Below are 18202 nucleotides of genomic sequence, written 5' to 3' on the forward strand. Positions count from 1 at the left end.
AAAATCTTGTCAGAAAAACCTAATCCATTCTCTGATTTTTAAGACCAACATTCATAAACGTCAACATAAAACTGCTAAACCCTTTGAGATTCATTCATGACAAGTCACTATAACCGCCTTGTATAAGTGTCTTGCCCTCAAAAATGTTCCAGCAGAAAAAAGAAAGTTAACAACTTAAATATATTTAAATTAGATGCATTAAAACAAGATCCTGCTCTCTCTACCTTCAGTGCTTCTATCTGCAGTCATTTGCTTTTTCTAGATCCTTTTATTCTCTGGTTTATGTGCCAAAAGGCTACACTGGAAAGCTGTCATGAACATGTTCAGAGGGCCCGAAAAAAGTGCAGTTTAGCATATTGAAGTGAGAATTTGTGGCAAGGCTCAATGTCACCATTTTATCACAGACAGATGATATTACAGTTCAAGAACACCCTGGCTTTTAAATGATAGGCTTAAAAAGGCAAACCAAATACCAATCATATGCTGTACTTTGCAACATCAGTGCCATAAATAGGTACATTCCTTGGTTGGTTTTAAATTTATGATAAAAATATATAAAATTAATGATGTGTGCTTACATTTATGTGTTAAAAGCCAGTTCCCTGCTGGTGTGTTAATGTCATGCAATACTTCATAGTGAATGCTCCACAACTAGAAACCAGACACCCTTTCATTCATACAAACAAACCCAGGCAATTTTATTAGTGGAACAGTTTATAAAAAACATTTCTATTTTATATTATTACCAGGCTCAGAAGATATTAGCGCAATTATGCAAAAAGGCTCATCTGCATTGGTGTTTGTCCTGTCTTGCAGAGTGTATTCTGTGCTCGCTGAGTGGGAGGGTCACACTGTGTGAGACTAATAAGGACAGAGCTGCATCCCCTTCTCCCACTCTTTGGAGATTCACTCCAGCAACTCCTCAGCACTACAGCAGCTTTGTGCAGACATTGACTGTGCTTCTGGGGGACTTCCTAAAATAAAAAATCAAAGGTAAGCGGCTCATGTTTGTAGTCATGTAAGTCTGCACATCACACACATACACGGGCATGCACACACACGCACCAGCACAGCAGCTGTATACCGACATTGACTGTGCTTCTGGGAGACACCCTAAACAGTTAAGGGTGCTCAGATTTGTAATCAGGTATAGCTACACATACATACACACAGCGTGCACACACACACACCAGCTTTGTACAGACATTGACTGTGCTTCAGGGGGACTTCCTAAAATTAAAAGCAGGCTGCTCAGATGTGTAGCCACATACACCCCCCTCCTCCCCCATCACAGTCTGTGTGTTTGTTCCTTTGGTTTGCCAGCCAAGTTTATTTCAGGTTGTGTCAGTGTGATGTCTCTGCCCTCTCTCCCTGCACTCTCCACGCGCTGTGATTTTTATAATGATTTCGTTGGTGTGTGTGATGCCAGCCGCCCCTAGTGCATGCCCAGCAGTGACCCAGAGGACTTCTCCGTGTGACGGCTGGGCACGGCGCCCCCGAGGCGCGTGTGTGCGCGGGTAGACGAGACGAGAGGCAAGGAGTTCCTGTGCAGTGGCCCCAGCCCGGGGAGCGGGCTGCGCTGGTGAGGCGAGGCGAGGCGGCGATGCCGAGAGAAGGGAGCTGGCTCGGGGCAGGGGGGAGCCGGTGCCCGCACGTGGCGCCGCCTGCCCCGGGGTTGGGGCTCCTGCCTGGGGGGTGCGGGGCGCGGCCGCCCAGACGCGGCGGCGCGGGGATGGGGCAGTCCGGGAGCCGCCCGGGCTGGGTGCTCAGCGGCGGGGCTGGGAGGTGAAGCCGGCGGGTGGCAGAGCCGGGGGCCCCGGGCGTACGCAGCTGCCGCTTCGGCCGCCTGACGCCGGGCTCCTTCCCTCGGCCGCGCTGCCCGCCCCGGGACCGAGGCGCTGGGAGCCGCGGGTCCAGCGGCTCGGGGCTGCCCTCCTCCCGCTCTCCCGGGCGCGCAGCGCAGCCGAGGGCAGCCGGCACGGGATGGCCGAGCCGCCCCGGCAAACGCCCTCCGCCTTACCCCGGGCTCTCCAGCCTCCTCGAAAGGCAGGTGCAGGGACTCGCGCCCTCCTGGCCCTCAGTCACAGACATCGCTGCACCTACCTCTCCCGTGCGATACTTTCCACTTCTTCAAAGCAAACTTTGTTTCAATTTTGTAGAGCCAGATACATTCCCTCCCCCCCCCCTGTAATGCATCAGGGAAAGAAGGACGCAGAGGTCAGGTCTCAAGCGGAGCTACCAGGTGCAGGCTTGTTTCTTCCTTCCCTCCCCACCTTGCAGGACTGCATCATGGAGGGGAAATGTTCCTAATGTTTTATTGCTGCCCTTCAGTAAATCCATACCTTCCTCTTGGTTGTCGCTGGCTCAGAGGAAACCTAGTGTGGTGGTTAGAGGGCAAAGCTATTGTGCTGGGCAAGTATAATTATCCTTTCAGGAGATAATGCAGACCAAGGTGCTCCAGACACTTGCATCTATTACAAAGACGCAACGTGTCATATTTCACTTCATTTTGAGTTTAATCAAAGGAACGAGTAGTTTCCCTCATTCCTCAGCAGCCATTCAGTCTGCAGTATTGCAGCACCAACCAGTTCAACAAAAGTATTTAAGAGCAGAAGTGTGGGGGGGGAGAGTAGTCATTGCTAATAAAATGCTAATTCAGTGGCTTTGGAACTAATGTTCATGAGTTAGCATGTCTGAAAATATATTACTCACAAAGCAAAATGAATACCATAGGAATATATTTATCGCCCAATCCTAAGTTTAAATGAGCCAGTGACCTTTTTTCAGGGCCTCTTTAACACAAAAAAATACGCATTGTATACAGCCAGCGACTTTCTCCTTTTTTTACAATTAAGATATTCTTGTGGTTTCTTGGTGGGGGACCAGAGAAGGGAGAATAAGAAGAAATTGTTTCCAAAGCACTCGCTTTCTGTTTCAGATTTGTGGCTGTTTGTTCACATGTGTCCACGGGGAGATGAAGCACATTGGATTCGGCAGAATTTGGCTTTGGATGGCAATCTTCTTCCTCCTTCCTTTTTCCGCTTCTGTGGCAGTCACTGACAAAACAGGTACTTAGCTTTTGTCAAATGGACAAAAAAGCCTTACCATAAATCTCAATATTGACAGAGGTCAGCAAATAATAATAATAGATAATAATTTTGCATAGAAAATAAATCAAGTAAGGGTCACTTAAGCTCTATGATCTATGTCTCTGTTTGAAGAAGTCCATGTCTGAGGTATTTAAAGGTAGTATTTCTATTCTGCATACAGGAAAATATGTCTGGGAGAAGTTTTAGGCTTTTGCAGGTTTGCTGTGTGCCCCCTTGCTACTTTCTTAATTTCTTACATTTAAAAGCAGAGGCCAACCCTGAGCTTAAATGATTTAGCATAGTATGAATACAGTTGTATCACACCGATTCTAGGCCTTAAGCCTGGAAAAACAATTATTTTTACTAGCATTATTAAGAGCTCAAAAGCATGGCATGTACTTCATGGATGTAGACAAAGACAGATAATTGCCCCTGAATGAAGGCAGAGGGAGAAAAGGGTTATAATATTCTAGCAAATTGGTTGAGTTAAAGTTTGGTATGTCTTTTATGAATTCCCTCTACCTCTCCTTTCTGGGCTCCCTTCTGTGCTGTCACTTATATAGCTCTTTCCTTTAAAGCAGTGTCCTTTTTTTCTGCTGCTTGCTCCATTTCATCTTTGGTATCCTGTATTTTGACTCTTCTTCCTGGAATTTACTCTCCCAAAAATAAATCAATTGTGCGCTTGTAAAAGGGACCATGTGGTGTGATATTGGACCAAATACTGACTTCTTAGGTTCCTGAGACTGGTTAGAGTTTCAACATACGTTTTAACCTTCTGCAACGTGCCTAACATTGACAGCAGCTATAAGGTTCTCTACTTACTAAAAAATAAATAGAAACTATTATATTTTTTCAGAGAAATATAAAAAGTCTGTTTGAAAAAAAACTGGAGCTCTGGGTGCTCAGTACTTCTGAAAATTCAATCCACTGTATTTAGTGTTTCCAACTGCTAGTGGAATACAAATCATAATTATAATTTTGACATGGGGTAAGAGTACACCATGGTGGAGAATCTGAGGTTGAATCTCAAACTCTTTCAAAGCTAAAGGCTTTGAAAATATCCTATTCTGCACCTCTGGAAGAGGGTGAACCTCATTTAATAACCCGGCAATAATTTTCTCCTACTGTTTGGAGCTGTGTAATTGCTTGCCACATCTACTTTCTTCAGTGCAGAGCTGAAGAAAGGAAACTTTAAAATCATGGAAATGTGTGATTGTAGAAGACTCCCAAATAATCAACAATATGTGTAACTTAAATATATTTTAAAATGAAAGAAGGAAGAGTGCAGTTCTCTCCTAGGTAATAAAACAGGGGTGTGCAAAATGCGGCCCAGGGGCCAGATGTGGCCTGCTAGGCCATTCTCTTCGGCCCGCGGGGCCCCTAAAAAATTTAGAAAATTAATAGGCAGCCAGAGGCAGATAAATATCATGCAGCCCTCCATGGCTTGCCAAAACTCAGTAAGCGGCCCTCTGCCCAAAATAATTGCCTGCCCCTGTAATAAAGTATTCCAGGTAAAGTGTAAGCTAGTCATAGAAGACTAGAGTATTTAGGTTGCGAGGAAGAATGGAGGCATTTAAAAGAAGAAAGATCTAAGTTCTTTAAGCTTTCTCTTCTTTCAATATCTTTGTCTCCCTTATTTCTCCCTCAAGGTCATGTCCTCTTGTATGGTCTTCCTGCTCCTACTTCTGCTCTTCTACTCACTTCATGGCAACTCTACTGGCAGTTTCTTCTGATTGTCCTGTCTCACTTTCGGCACAGACAGAAATGCAGCTCCCCACTGTAACTCAGAAGGCTTTGCAGGAAGTATTCTGAGATGCAACAATCCCCTGGACCAAACAGAAGTTTGCTGTTGGTTCCAGGGGTGAAGGGAATCTAGCTGCTGGCTTGAAGCCTGCAGCTGGTTTCCCCATAATGGTCCCCTCCTCCCTGCCAGCCCATGCTGTTTTCAGAGGAGTAAAATTTCTGTAGCAGGGGGAGTTTGTTCTAGGGGTTCCCCAGCCACTGCTGGAGGGTGGGATGGGTGGATTGGAGTTTGCCGACTTTGGGGAAACTCCAATCTACCCGCCCCACCCTCCAGAGCATGCTGAAAACAACCCAGACTGAACTACATTCTGACAGCAGCAACAGACTGGGAGGCAGCACAGACAGAAGTTACTGAAGACACGATGTTTTGAAATGTTTTCCTCTGAACCCTCATGCAGGATTGTTTTTGTGGGATCAGGCCCTTTTAAAGTGCTTTGCCACCATGCACTTACCGTTTGCTTCCAATCACCTTAGTTACTACTCAATCAGCTCTATCCCAACAGTGTTTACATCAGTCGATTCCCAGACTGTGTTGCTATAGTACTGTGACAGTCCCCCTACTACATTTGTTTGGGAAATCTAAAATTAAGGAGAATTCAAAATAAAGTGTGGAATTATTAAGAGGCTTTTTCTTGAAATGAAAGAGTTCTCTTATGCAAAAATGTAAAATTATATGTGTGGATTTTTATGGGGAAGAGGAGGCTTGTTTTTGAGTTGGCATTCTGAATGTGCCTTGGGAGTTACTTCATGTAATTAATATTACATTGAGTAAAGAAATGTCAGTACTGGAAAAACAGATGTTGAAGAATATGACAGACTACATGAACCTGCTTGCAGCAGTCTTCCTTAAGCACTGTTGTGTGTGTTACTATCTATTTGATTCAAAGTAGGGGCTCCTTCCAATTTTTGCTTGGGCAGGACTGCTGGTGTACTAACCATTTACTGGAGGGAAATGATTACTTCTAAAAATAAAATATAGCAAATCTAAGGGAGAGTATAGGGTTTCAGCTCTGGAGCTCATGGAGTTCTCCACAGCTGTATGTTAAACCTAACTATATTAAGGATAACTTGTTTCTCTTAACTGTTTTATTTTCTTATATTGTAAAATTAACCAGACTTCGATTGGTAGGAGTTTTTGTTCTCACAGTATGGATGTGGCTCTTCTTTATAATGGTCCAGAAATATAATCATTTTTAAATTGTGTTCAAATGTTAATATATTTTTTAGCCTTGTTCAAGTTAATACCTTTCTCTTAACAAGGGACTGCTAAACTTTGTTGGCTGATCTGTGAGAAACGTGCCTAAGGATGAAGTTACACTTAGAACATACTAAGGACACTTAAAACATGAGCATCCATACGTTAGAATTCGTTGACTCATTCTAACAAGCTGTCTGTGAATCCCCAAATTATGCCGTTTCAGGCAAGAGTTAACTCTGTACCATGCTACCCTAGTTTGTGTTAAGGTAACTTCAGTCTGCTCCATGGAGATAAAAAAAAGCAATTTGTAGTCCTTTAGCATCCCAGAATGCACTGGTCCCAGTTCCCCCTCTTCTCCAAGCAGGGATAGATAGAGCTCAGGTACCCTGACTCAGTCACACCCTTGCTCCTTATCCCTCTTGTGGCAGGTCTGAGCTGTGCAGGCAAGAAATGGTATTAACCCTTAACATGTGACAGCTCACAGCATGTTATAGCTTTAACACTGTTTAACATTCTATAGATTTAGTTGGTCTAAGTGTAATGTGTAACTTCACCTTTTATATCAATTCTGAAGTTGCCTATATCAGTGGCAAGACATTTCTTGATTTCATTTGCCTTTGAAATAACATTTTTCATAAAACATTCAATTTTTAAGTCACAAATTTAGATGGACATTTTGACCCAAATAAAACTGGCAGCTTTGGATACACTGTCCCAGTAGTGTAACTAGGGAAGAGGAGGGTGACTGGGGCAGCAGTGCCAGGCTCTGACTTGGGAGGGGGGCACGCAAAAATAATACCTGCTGCTGCTGCCATTGCCCTGGGCACCACTGCTGCACAAGGCATGGAAGTGCCCCGTTATGCCGCTGCACTGTCTAGTGAATTTTTTTAAAAGCCTGACTTGGAAAACATCTTATTTTGAGTTGCAATATATTGACCTTGGAGAAAGATATGTTATTTCTGTTATGGAATCCATATCAATAATTGATTTATACTTTAAGAGCTATGAGTATATACATTTTCAGACTTGAATGTTCAAGAGAGGGCTGGGGCCTAAACACTGTTCCTTAAAGTAATTAGGCAGCTCCCTCCACCTGAATTTCCTTAGTCATGAATATTCTCCCAGAGTTAGTTACATGGACCAGGTTGTCTTTTCTTGTGAAAAACTGGAGGGAGAAAGGATTAGTATTGTTACACCCAAGTCACTTCTGTGGGAATTGGGAGGTCTGTTTCCATATCCCCACTCTGCTAGACTTGAACTTGGGTCAATGACTTTCTACTTGAGCATCTATAATACAGGTTGTTGTGTATCCTGATGTGTGGTATAGGGGCTTGTGCTTTTTCATTCTCTCTTGCTGATGCTGTTCTACTTTACATAAATAATTAGATTATTGTTGGGACACGAGGTTAAACCTGATTCTCCCATATCTCAAATGAATGCCCTAACCACCATTTTTTCCTTTCTCTCTTTTTCTCTTTGGTTCAAGTAACATATAACATATATACATATATTTTAAATTCAGCATGGGGTGGGTTCAACTGGAGAGACTGAGAGATTCACTCCAGAATATCTAGTAGCCTGCTGAATAGAGCATACTTCAAGTACATATGAGAACTGGGTTTCAATTTCCACTCTGAATTGGGTAGAATGGAGATTGAAAACAGACCTCTTACCTTTAGGTGACTACATTAACTACAGACCTAGTGGGTATAGTGGCTGACATCCCCAGCTGTGCTTCCACTTCAAAAAGTTATGTCTCCCCTTTCCTTTTTTGGGAGGACCCGTCCATTAAGAGTGCAATAAGTAGAACGGGAAATGCCTAGTTTGATTATCCCACTAGGGCTTGAGCAAAAGCCAGGTCTCCGTAGAGCTTGGTGACATTATGACTTGGGTGGTTTTGTGCATGCCCACTATCAGAAAATTACATGTTAAGTGAATTTAGATGTCTGACATTAGATGGCAACTGAGCAGGAGATCTGGGTATCTCAGGATGCCTACACATGGTACTTCAGTTTCTGAAGAAGCAGTTAGACATCTGAAACCCTTTGTGAAGTCAACCTTAACTTTGTGTTGTATAAAAGCCTCACATTATTTGTGGTTTAGTGTCATGTAATATTAAGGCTCTACATCAGGGGTGGGCAAAATATGGCCCGTGGGCCGGATTTGGCCTGCGAGGCTATTCTATCTGGCCCGTGGGGCCCCTAAAAAACTTAGAAAATTAATATTCATCTGCCCCTGGTTCCTGTCAAAAAATGACAGGATCCCAGGGCAATAGGACCCAGGGGAAGTCCGGATGGCTCCCACAACAGCAGGGCCTGCCCAGGCCCGCGCGCCCCCCCCCCCCGCCCTCCCCCAGCCGGGCCTTCTGGCCTGGGACCACGTGGCTGCCCCATGCCAGAACTGCAGGTAAGGGGGAAGGTGGAGGGGAGGGCAGGGGAGGACCCCGGGCAGGGAAGGAGCCTGAGTAAAAGTGGCCTGGGGAAAAGCTGAGCGCGGGCAGGGGGAAAGTGACCCCTCGCCTGCCCCATGGCTGGTGCCTCATGCTGCAGCCACTCGCAGCCCCTGCGAGGCTGTTTGGATCAGGCACAGGCAGCCCCAGACGGGCTGCAAGCAGCTGCAGTGTGGGGTGTCGGGCACGGGGCAGGCGAGGGGCTGCTCCCCCGTCCCCCCCCCCCCACGCTCAGCACCACCTTGTGACCAAGCCCCATTGCCAGCTTGGGCCCCACATTGACTCCAGGCTCACCAGTTGGGGCTGCACATGGCAACAGCAGCTGTGGCCCCCCTGCTTGCTGCGCCGGGCAGTGTTTGCCACCACCGTCACTGGGCTGCCTAGCGTGCGAGCTCCAGCCAGGCAGCAGCAGCAAACATTGCCCGACATGGCAAGCAGGGGGGGCGCAGCTGCTGCTGCTGACAGGCGAGGCTGGAGTCGACTTGGAGCCCAGGCTGGCAGCGGAGCTGGGTTACAAGTTGGTGCTGAGCACGGGGAAAAGCGGCCCCTTGCTTGCCCCATGGCCAGCACCCTGTGCTGTAGCTGCTTACAGCCCATATGGGGCTGCCTGTGTCTGCTCCAGACAGCCCTGCATGGGCTGTGAGCGCCTGCAGTAGGGAGCACTGGCCATGGGGCGGGCGAGGGGCCACTTTTCCCTGTGCTCGGCACCAGCTTCTTCCCTGCTGGTGAGCAGGGGGTCAGGGCTGTGTGCTGCCCCCCGCCTGTACTGCAGGGCTGGGAGTCACTGGGAGTGAGTGGGCAGGGAGCCAGTGGGAGCACAGGGCCCGCACTGGTGTCCCAGGGCCAGTGCTGGCAGGGCCCAGAGCAGGGTGGCAGGAGCGTGGGGTCCCAGATGCCAGGGGCTCTATGGAGCTGGGTCAGCTCCCCCCTCTCCCTGCTAGTGTAGCTCAGCCTGGCTCCATAGAACCCTGCCAGCCTGCGCCCTGCTTTGGGGCCCACAGGTGCTGGCCCTGGGACATTAGTCCCAAGACATTGGGACATCTGATGGGGCACCTGTCAAGGGGCGGGGCTACCCATGTGGCCCTCGACAGCCTGCCAAAATTGGGTAAGTAGCCTTCCACCCGAAAGAATTGCCCACCCCGCTCTACATGCATATAGTTCATAGATTCACTTTATGTAAATGTGAAATAATTTTACTGACTTTCAAGATTGAGCTCATTTAACAGAATTCATCACTTTCTAAAATGTAAGTTATAGATTCATTCCATGGATGGGTTGCCTCAGTTGTACGTATGATGCATTCTCAATTTTTTTTCATGGTTTTAGCTTTTCAATGACTACTTATGCTAAAAGGAATCATCTAGTTAAAACTATGCAAAATCCAATGTATCTAGAAAAAGTAAGTTAATAATCAGAATCTTATTCTCTGTCCTGCTGTACAAATGAGTGATGACACAGGCCCACAGTTCCTGTGTGCTGGTTCAATGTTAATAATTTTTTATCCAGGCTCTCTTTAAGTAGACCCCTCTTCTAATGAAATTTGCTAAGCAGTCCATGATAAAAGTGGCATATACAAGGTTCTTCCAGCAGTAGTTAAAATCCTGCTAGACACTTCCCTCCCATAGAACATAACTGTAAAGCAGAATTTGCATCAATCTATAAAACTGAAGTTTGTCAGCCTTTTTATAAAAAGAGTATGCATGGAAAGATATTGGTTTTAGTAGTGTTATCTTTTGCCTCAGCTCTCCAACAAAATACTCCATTGAGCCAATGGGGTCATCATTAAGGCTGAAAACAGATGCTTTGCTTGACCAAGGACTGATCAGTACAGGAGTGGTTCAGTCTTTTACACGTTGCCCTTTTACGATGCATCTTTGCTATTACGTGGCTAGTGAGAGCACACAGCCTGATGGATCTGTCCCCAGAATGAACCAGAGTAGCTGTACAGACATACAACAAAATGTCCCAGGAAAATGTTCATAGCCTAAAGTAAGATAGAAGTGCAGTAACCCTTTCCATTTTTGTGGCTATGTGGAATACAACCAGGGAAGCAGTGTTTATGTGGCATTGGCACACTGTTCTTGCTGTGACTGTTTTGCCATTGATAAAAATAAGCGCATGTCTTGAGCAGGTAAAGGATCACTGCAATCAACTGGATAGCACAGATACTAGCACTTGATTCTTTATTTGGACATAGTAGAAAATGGCCAGAGGAAGCCAGCTGCAACTCCCTAATCCTCAACTGTGGAGCATCGGTGTAATTTCAAGCAGCTTTGATTTACAGCATTGGCATAAGTTCCCAATGACCATACCACAGTGAAGAATCAAGCATAGCAGAGATTTGCTTCAAAAGGCCACGGCTTTCCCTGCTTAATACAGTTCCCACCTGGAAAGTCCCTGAGAAGCTTTCTTCTCTTCCCTTGCAAGGGTCTGGCAGGTGGCTGATGCTGGAAGTGGAGAGTTCCCTTGCTCAAGGAGAATATTTTATTAGCTGTCTCTGGCTACTATGATTATACACATTACAGAGTGATTTTAATATATCTGATTTTAATATATCTGTCCTTTTTAATATATCTGTCTTCAATCCTAAGGAGGGATGGGGGTGAAAATAAATGGAAATATAGAATATATGTTCTATAATGGCATGTGTCACAGCCATATATAATGTATGCCTCTATATCAAACTGACAACTAAATGCTATTTCACCTTTATGTGCTTAAATAGAACGTGCATATAAGTGAAATTTTGACACTTACATGGCTTTTAGATTCCGATTCTGTCTGTAGCACATAGATACATGCTGCCTGCCAAAAGTAAATCACCAGTAATAAAGGCCAGTCCCTCCGTCTAAGCCTAGGGTGCTTGCTCAGAGAACAGGAACCCAAGTTGTAGGCCATTCTCAACTAGAGAGAGTTTGGTCCTTTATCTTCCATTTCCTTGCAACATGATCTAATCATGAGACTTTGGGGTAGGCATTGTCCAGAGCACTCTCTAGCTCTCTTTTTGAAGCTGGTCCACAGAGCAGGGGGGAGGAGGAGGAGAGCAAAAGAGAGGGAGGGAAGCTTGCTCAGTTAAATGGGTTTCACACCATGTGGTAGAGGGCCCTATATTGTAGCCTTTGTTTCCTACCTCCATTAGGACAGAAACTATTCCAAATGAAACCATTCCGATGCATAATAAATACAAGGTGTGGAAAAGCAACCCAGAGTTAGGGGCCAGAATGCAGGGCTCCCTCTCTTTTAGGGTAGAACCTACCTCATTGAGCTCCCTTACCTCTAGCTTGTTTTCCTTCTGGCTGACTAGTGGGACAGCTTCAAGAGTAGGGATGCTTTGGGCGCTTTGGGTGTTTTGGGTAGAGCCTAGCTCATGGCCTGGAAATGAGAGCACTTTGCTTGAAAATGAAAAATGTAAATTTAAACTTGCTCAGGCTAGCCCTTGGGACTCCTGATCCCAAGGCAAATGCCTTAACTGTTAATAGATTCATAGATTGGAAGACTGGAAGGGACCTAATAAGATCATTGTGTCCAGCCCCTGCACCAAGCAGGAAAGACAACTGGGGTCAGGTGATCCCAGCAAGGTCACCATCCAGTCTCCTCTTGAAGCTAAACTAAGCTATCAGACTAAAAGGTGGGAAAACCCATGGTCTCCTTTGGCTTCAAATACTTGCCAGTTGTGTTTTTTCTATGAATGAAGTTTCAGGACTTACCTGGCATTATGCACATACTGAGGTGGTTCTGTTCCACTGCAGATTCTGTGAGGCCAAAGCATGGCATTGTAAGCATGCTCAGCACAGGGTAGAATCCAGACTCTACATAAGTGCTGACAATTGTACATATGTGGCTATATATGAATTCAACATAACTCCACTCACTGCAAGTTACTGTAAATTTATATCTGTCTAAATAAGAATAGAAATTGGCCCCATTCATTTTCTGACTGTCAGTACAGGAGTAAAAATAATCTAATGTGAATTTGCCTCCATGTTTCAGGACACATATTTCCAGTAATGTATTGGACATACCATAAATATATGATAGCACAAAACTCACTGCCCAATAAATAAAAATTAATCATACCCTGATAAACTAGGAGTCTGGTGAAAGATTTCCTTTCAGCAATTGAGATGCCAGCATAGACTAATACTTTTGCATCTTTTCCCCAACAAAAAATGTATCTAGTGTATTTTATCTTTTCTGTTCTTTTCTAGAAATAATTAAATATAATATTCATATACATACCTCTTAATAAATACCCATGGAACATCTCTGCTTATGAGCTTGTTTTTGACTTGTGAGCTGTAAGTTAGACAGTGGAAGTAGGGTGTCTAGCAGAATTCAGTGGTTTTTTGCATAGCATGACTTCTGTCCAATCTGTGTTTAAACATTCCTCAAATAAGGTCGACGTTGGTTTAGTTAACTTTGTTGTTAGGTAATTACTTTTCAATGTATATGTTATCTTCCAGCTATAAATTTACCAGCCACTAGCCGCTTACGCTAATTCTTATGATGGATACAGTAATACATTCAGTTAAATTTAAGATTTTTGAAAAAGTATACAGTCTTTGTATTTTTACAGAGTGAATGGAGTATTTCAGTCACTTCAAAATTACAAATGTAGCCATTTTTTCAGGTCAACTTTCAGCCACCCAAGTTCTTGAAATCTTTAAATATAGATGATTTCCAGGTTAGTGCTAAACCATTTCTTTTCCCTATTTGCTGGACTGACATGTTGTAAAAATCCTTGTCTTCCTTATTGACCAACCCTCAATTTATTATGGCTGTATGTTTAGGTGCTTTACATTTTTATTTAAAACACACTTCTATGCCCGCCAACTAATAATCCCAATCCTGCTTATTTTTATTACATGCAATAGTCTCAATAGTTTTCAGTGGCACTATTTGCATGTATTTGATAAAAAAGATACAGCTTTTTCAAATGTACAGACTTTATTTTACTATATATGGGGGGGGGGGTTCAATTGTATGTGTACATGTAAAATTAGGTTTTAATATAATTCATCAAATTGTTAGTTTCCTGTATTCTGTTATGATACAAGTTGTTAAATGTAACCAGCTTGTTAGCCCCTGAATGTGTACTAAATTAAAATATTAGAACATTCTGCTTATTTACAACAAAAAACCACATTAGCATACACTCAGAGCAACCCCTAATGAAAAATTGCATAATTTGTAAGTCTTTTAAAAATCTAAACCATGAAAATCTCATTGTTTATATTGCTTATGTAATATGACATTAACCTTTTTAACAAACGTTTTGAAACAAACGTTTTCTTCAGTTCAAGTAACATGTCCATTTCCAGTCACATACTTTTATAGTATGCTTTTCTTTTCATAGTAACATTTACTGTAAAATTTGCTGTCTTCCAAAGTTGTGTGTTTTTTGTGTTTGTGTACAAAGCTTATAGATGTCATGTTTTTTGACATTTTAGATTAACTCTAATAATTTTATGTTATTTCCCTTAAAATATGTATCTCAAATATGTGTTAAATTTAATCACAGTTAAATTAAACATGATAATATATGTTTTTAACTATAATTTTAAGAATATGTGTTAAACACTAAGATGTAATCACCATTTGTATAGTGTAGCTTGGTTTATTCTTTGCCCCTAAATATAGAGAAAGAGAAAGGAGTATTAATAGCAATCAAAAATGAATTTTGGTCTATGTTGTCTCGTAGTTCTATATCACTGCCATAATGAATAGCTTTGTATATGCTTCATTTTTATTTGCAAACATTTGATGAGATAGACTCTATTCTATTCTTTTGTAGTTGCAACGTGTCCTATGATGAGTGCAAATAGACATCAGTTTACACAAATCCACAGAGAAGCTCTTGATGTTTTCGGTAAGTAGTTTACTTGGTGTTTCAGGTAAGTAGAGAATCTAAAGTTATTTACAAACTGTGAATAAAATCCTGGCCCTATTGCAACTTGTTTTAAAATTGTATGAAATGAATATACATTTCAGAAAAATATCTTTGATTAAGGTCAGAACACATTATTTCTATAGCTTATTGTTTAAATTCTATACATGAAGTGTCTTCCCTACTCACTTGCTAAATTAGTCTGCATTTATATTTGTTTCCCAAATATACCGTAGATCTGCAGGATAGTTATTCTTATTAGTTCACATGGTAGGAAAACAGCCAGTGCATTCCTAAGAGGTTGCAAGGTCAAGTGCTAAAGGAATTTCACACTCGTACCCCTCCATTGAGAAAATATTCAGTTCTTATTTCTGTGATCTAAGGCACTAGGAACTGAAATAGCCTGTGAGTCAATATATTAGAAAAACACCACACATGCTAAAAATCAGTATCTTACCCCAGTTTTATAAACTGTATTATAAAGAATGAAATAATACAGTATATCATATTTTACAGGTTTTGATCTAGCAGAAAGCTTTTCTCTAAAACAGGCATCATGTGGAGGTGAAAACACCTGTTTTAAACTGGGAAGTACACCTCTTATCAGAGACACTAAGTAAGTAAAATATTACTTTATCCATAAATGTCTTCATATTATTTCAAACAAAAAGCAGGTAAATAATAAGTGGCTGAATTATTAATCACTGCATTTATAGAAAAATACATATGTTTATCTTTAGGTGTGCTCTCTGTTGTCATTTTTGGAGTCCAGGAATACAGACAAACTGATTGAGTTCTCACTGAAGTTAGCAGGCATCGTTTCAATAATTTCAGGAGATATTGGGTTTGGTCCAGCATTAATTAAAATTAGGTTGAACTGCAAATATAAGACGGGTTTTGCAGTCCCTACCTGGTTATAAATTCCATTGAAAAAATACCATGTTTCTTTGTCTATATCCTCCTTTATTCTTTCTGCAGTACATGATTTTTATTTAGTCATCTTAAACTGATTCTTCTTTCTTCATGCTTCTCTGTCTTTAACTTTTCTGTGTCTCCTTCCAGGAACTGAGCTTAAAATTTGTATTTGCATTTGAATGAGGAGACATTGGGAGCAGCTGGCAAGAGTTTTCCTGCCAGCTGCTCCCAATGTCTCCTCCCATAGGTTCATTTCCTGATTCTTCTAAATTTTTGTATTATTTACTTGGCAGATCCTCTTCTCAGATCTGTCCTTAGAAAACAGAATTAAAATTGGGTTCCATAGATATGTAAAAAGTTTATACAGCAGTTTCTCTAAGGACCTAGACAAAACATAGCATATTTTTGTTCAGTTCTGTAGAACTTTCTGTAAGGATGATGTTAATGGCGGGTTTCAGAAGTTCTCTGTGTTCTTAGAATTCATGATTTTACTGTTACCCAAGTAAGTCTGAGCTGGTTTTTTTTCTTTTTCTTTTTATGTGTATTGTGGTAACATGATGAAAGGCTACTATTTTACATATTTTCCCTTCATATAATAAATTCTGCCAGTGGGCTTGAAACAAGCAAGATGGTCATCTTTAGTTAATTGGACAATTAATGATAATTAAAATGACATATCTTAAAGCTACATTTCTTGTTATTACTGGATAATTTATATATATATTTATAATATCTTTGTGTGTGTGTGTGTGTGTGTGTGTGTATATACATACACACACTAGTGAATTGCACATCAAGAATGATGGCAAGGATTGGTGGGGGAGGGGGCAAGGTGCTGCCACCACCCCGCACCGTTGCCACCTCCAAGGAGCAGGGCTGGGGGGGGAGGGGGGCCGAGGTCAACCGTGCTGGCTTTGCCCCCTGCTCCATCCCCTCCATCCCACTTCATCCCTGCCAATCCATCTGTCCCCCTCCACCACCACCCAGCACCGCCACCTCCAAGGAGCACGGTGGTGGGGCTCCTTCCTATCTGTCCCCACCATCATGGCGGTGCTCCATCTCCACTGTCATTTTCCCCCCTCTGCTCCATGTCCAGCCCTGCACCACACCCCCCACCCACTCCATGCTGTTCTGCCCCACCGTCATGGTGGCGCTCTGTCCTTGCCGTCATTCTTGATGTCCAATTCGCCCCGCACACAGCACTGGCTGGAACGACGCCCTGCTGGGAGCCATGCCCCCCCCAAGAGCATTACAGACAGACAGATGGACAAACAGACTAAGCCCTATATATATATATATGTGTGTGTGTATATATATGTGTGTATATATATAATATATAAGATAATTGATGAAGATTATACAAAGAGGTAATAATGTTTTAAAATGTGTGAGGATTCTTGTATAATTATTGTGTCGAGTAATGGAAAGATCTACTTGGGTTAGGGTTTTTCAGCCGTTAGCAAGGTGTTGTCGAGACTGTTGTGGAAAACTTGATACATAGTAAGAGTACTTTGATTTTTATGGATGTTCATTCTTTTTCTTGCTGCATTTTATAGTGTTGATACATGAGGGATGTGGGGTTCTTGTGGAAAAGTAGAAGGGGAGAGAGTTAAGACAGCAGTAGAATGTATGGCAGGGTGGAGGGTGGGAAAGTGGAGTTTGCATTTGAAGAGCCAGGGGAGGCTTATATTTTATGTGCATCAAAGGTTGTTTTTTCAATCTGAATTTAACATGCATAGACTGGCAGAAGAGTAAAGAAGAGAGAAAAGGTCAAAAGACAGACTAAAAACCATGAATAGCTTGGTGAGTTTGGGTTTTTTGGGGTTTTTTTTTTTACTTTGCTGTTTTGGGAACAAATAATTTTTTTTTTTTTTTTTTTTTTAGTCTGCTATATGACTTATGATCTCTTGAGGTTGGCAATACTTAGTTCTTCTTTTCCCTCTACCAATGTATGCGACCACTGTGTACGTGCTGCTTCTATCACCAGCTGCTCTTTGTACCTCCCTCCTTGTTCTCTTCCACTTCACTAGAACTAAGTACAGACATTCAAACAGCCTGAGGCAAAGTTGATCAAACCTGTATGGGTTTCTGTAAGCGCCCTAGTTTAGTCTGGGAGTGAGCAGAATAGAAGTTCACTGTTCAGTATATGTATGGGGAGTGGGGCTGCGTGCACTGGGGTACTTGAGCATGGGTAGGGATGCATGAGCATGTTTCCCAGTATGATCTGCAGCCTCCGTGAGCTGCCAGGGATTGCTGAGTGTTGTTGAGTCAGTGACAGGCATCTCCAGCCTGGTCTCCTCCTTGTCATTGGGTTTACTCTTGGGAGATATGGGGGTCTCTTGGTGGCTGTGTGGGAGCCCACCAAGAGACTTCCATGCCTCCCAAGAACAGGTGCAGTGACAGGGAGTTGTGTGGGCTGGAGCTGCCTGTCACTGCCTGCTGATGGAGAGGGGAAGTGGGGATCAGCCATGAGAGCATGGCGGACATACCCAGCCCCATAGCCACTGCCCTCGCAGAGGTGGAGAAGAGGGGCACTTGCTTTATTCCTGCTTCAAAATGGAGATGCTGCCTTGTCCATCAGGGAAACAAGGAGGGAGATGGGGAACAGTTGGGTTTGTGCTGGAGGCCTGGAGGGAGAAGGAGGAAAAATAACCCAAGCAGTGACTCACAATCATCACAATGGTGGAGGTAGGAGGGGAAAAATTAAAAAAAATTTAAAAGAAATTTAAAAAAGGACAAGCCCAGTGCAACCTTGCTACCTGGCAAGAGGATGATGGGAGCCTCTTCATCTTCCCATGGCAGCCAACGTCTTTCACAGCCCAGAGATTTTTTTGAGAGAAGCAAAGAACTAGGGGGAGGGA

General features: G+C 43.1%; 1 protein-coding gene across 5 annotated transcripts in view; it reads left to right on the forward strand.

Annotated features, from left to right (window-relative positions):
* Positions 1-904: 904 nt before the first annotated feature.
* COL19A1 (collagen type XIX alpha 1 chain) overlaps positions 905-18202 on the forward strand; it is a 393720-nt gene continuing 376422 nt past the window's right edge. For 4 of the 5 annotated variants that reach the window (XM_059730850.1, XM_019496735.2, XM_059730868.1 and 1 more), the window contains exons 1-4: positions 905-993; positions 2939-3068; positions 14334-14408; positions 14943-15042. In XM_059730850.1, the coding sequence (XP_059586833.1) occupies positions 2975-3068; positions 14334-14408; positions 14943-15042 (269 nt within the window). In that variant the 5' untranslated portion in view covers positions 905-993; positions 2939-2974. Of the gene's footprint in view, positions 994-1429; positions 1583-2938; positions 3069-14333; positions 14409-14942; positions 15043-18202 lie in introns of all 5 variants that reach the window. The other variant, XM_059730861.1, reaches the window with a different exon arrangement.

Source organism: Alligator mississippiensis, chromosome 1, assembly GCF_030867095.1.
Source record: "Alligator mississippiensis isolate rAllMis1 chromosome 1, rAllMis1, whole genome shotgun sequence".
Taxonomy (NCBI): Eukaryota; Metazoa; Chordata; order Crocodylia; family Alligatoridae; genus Alligator; species Alligator mississippiensis.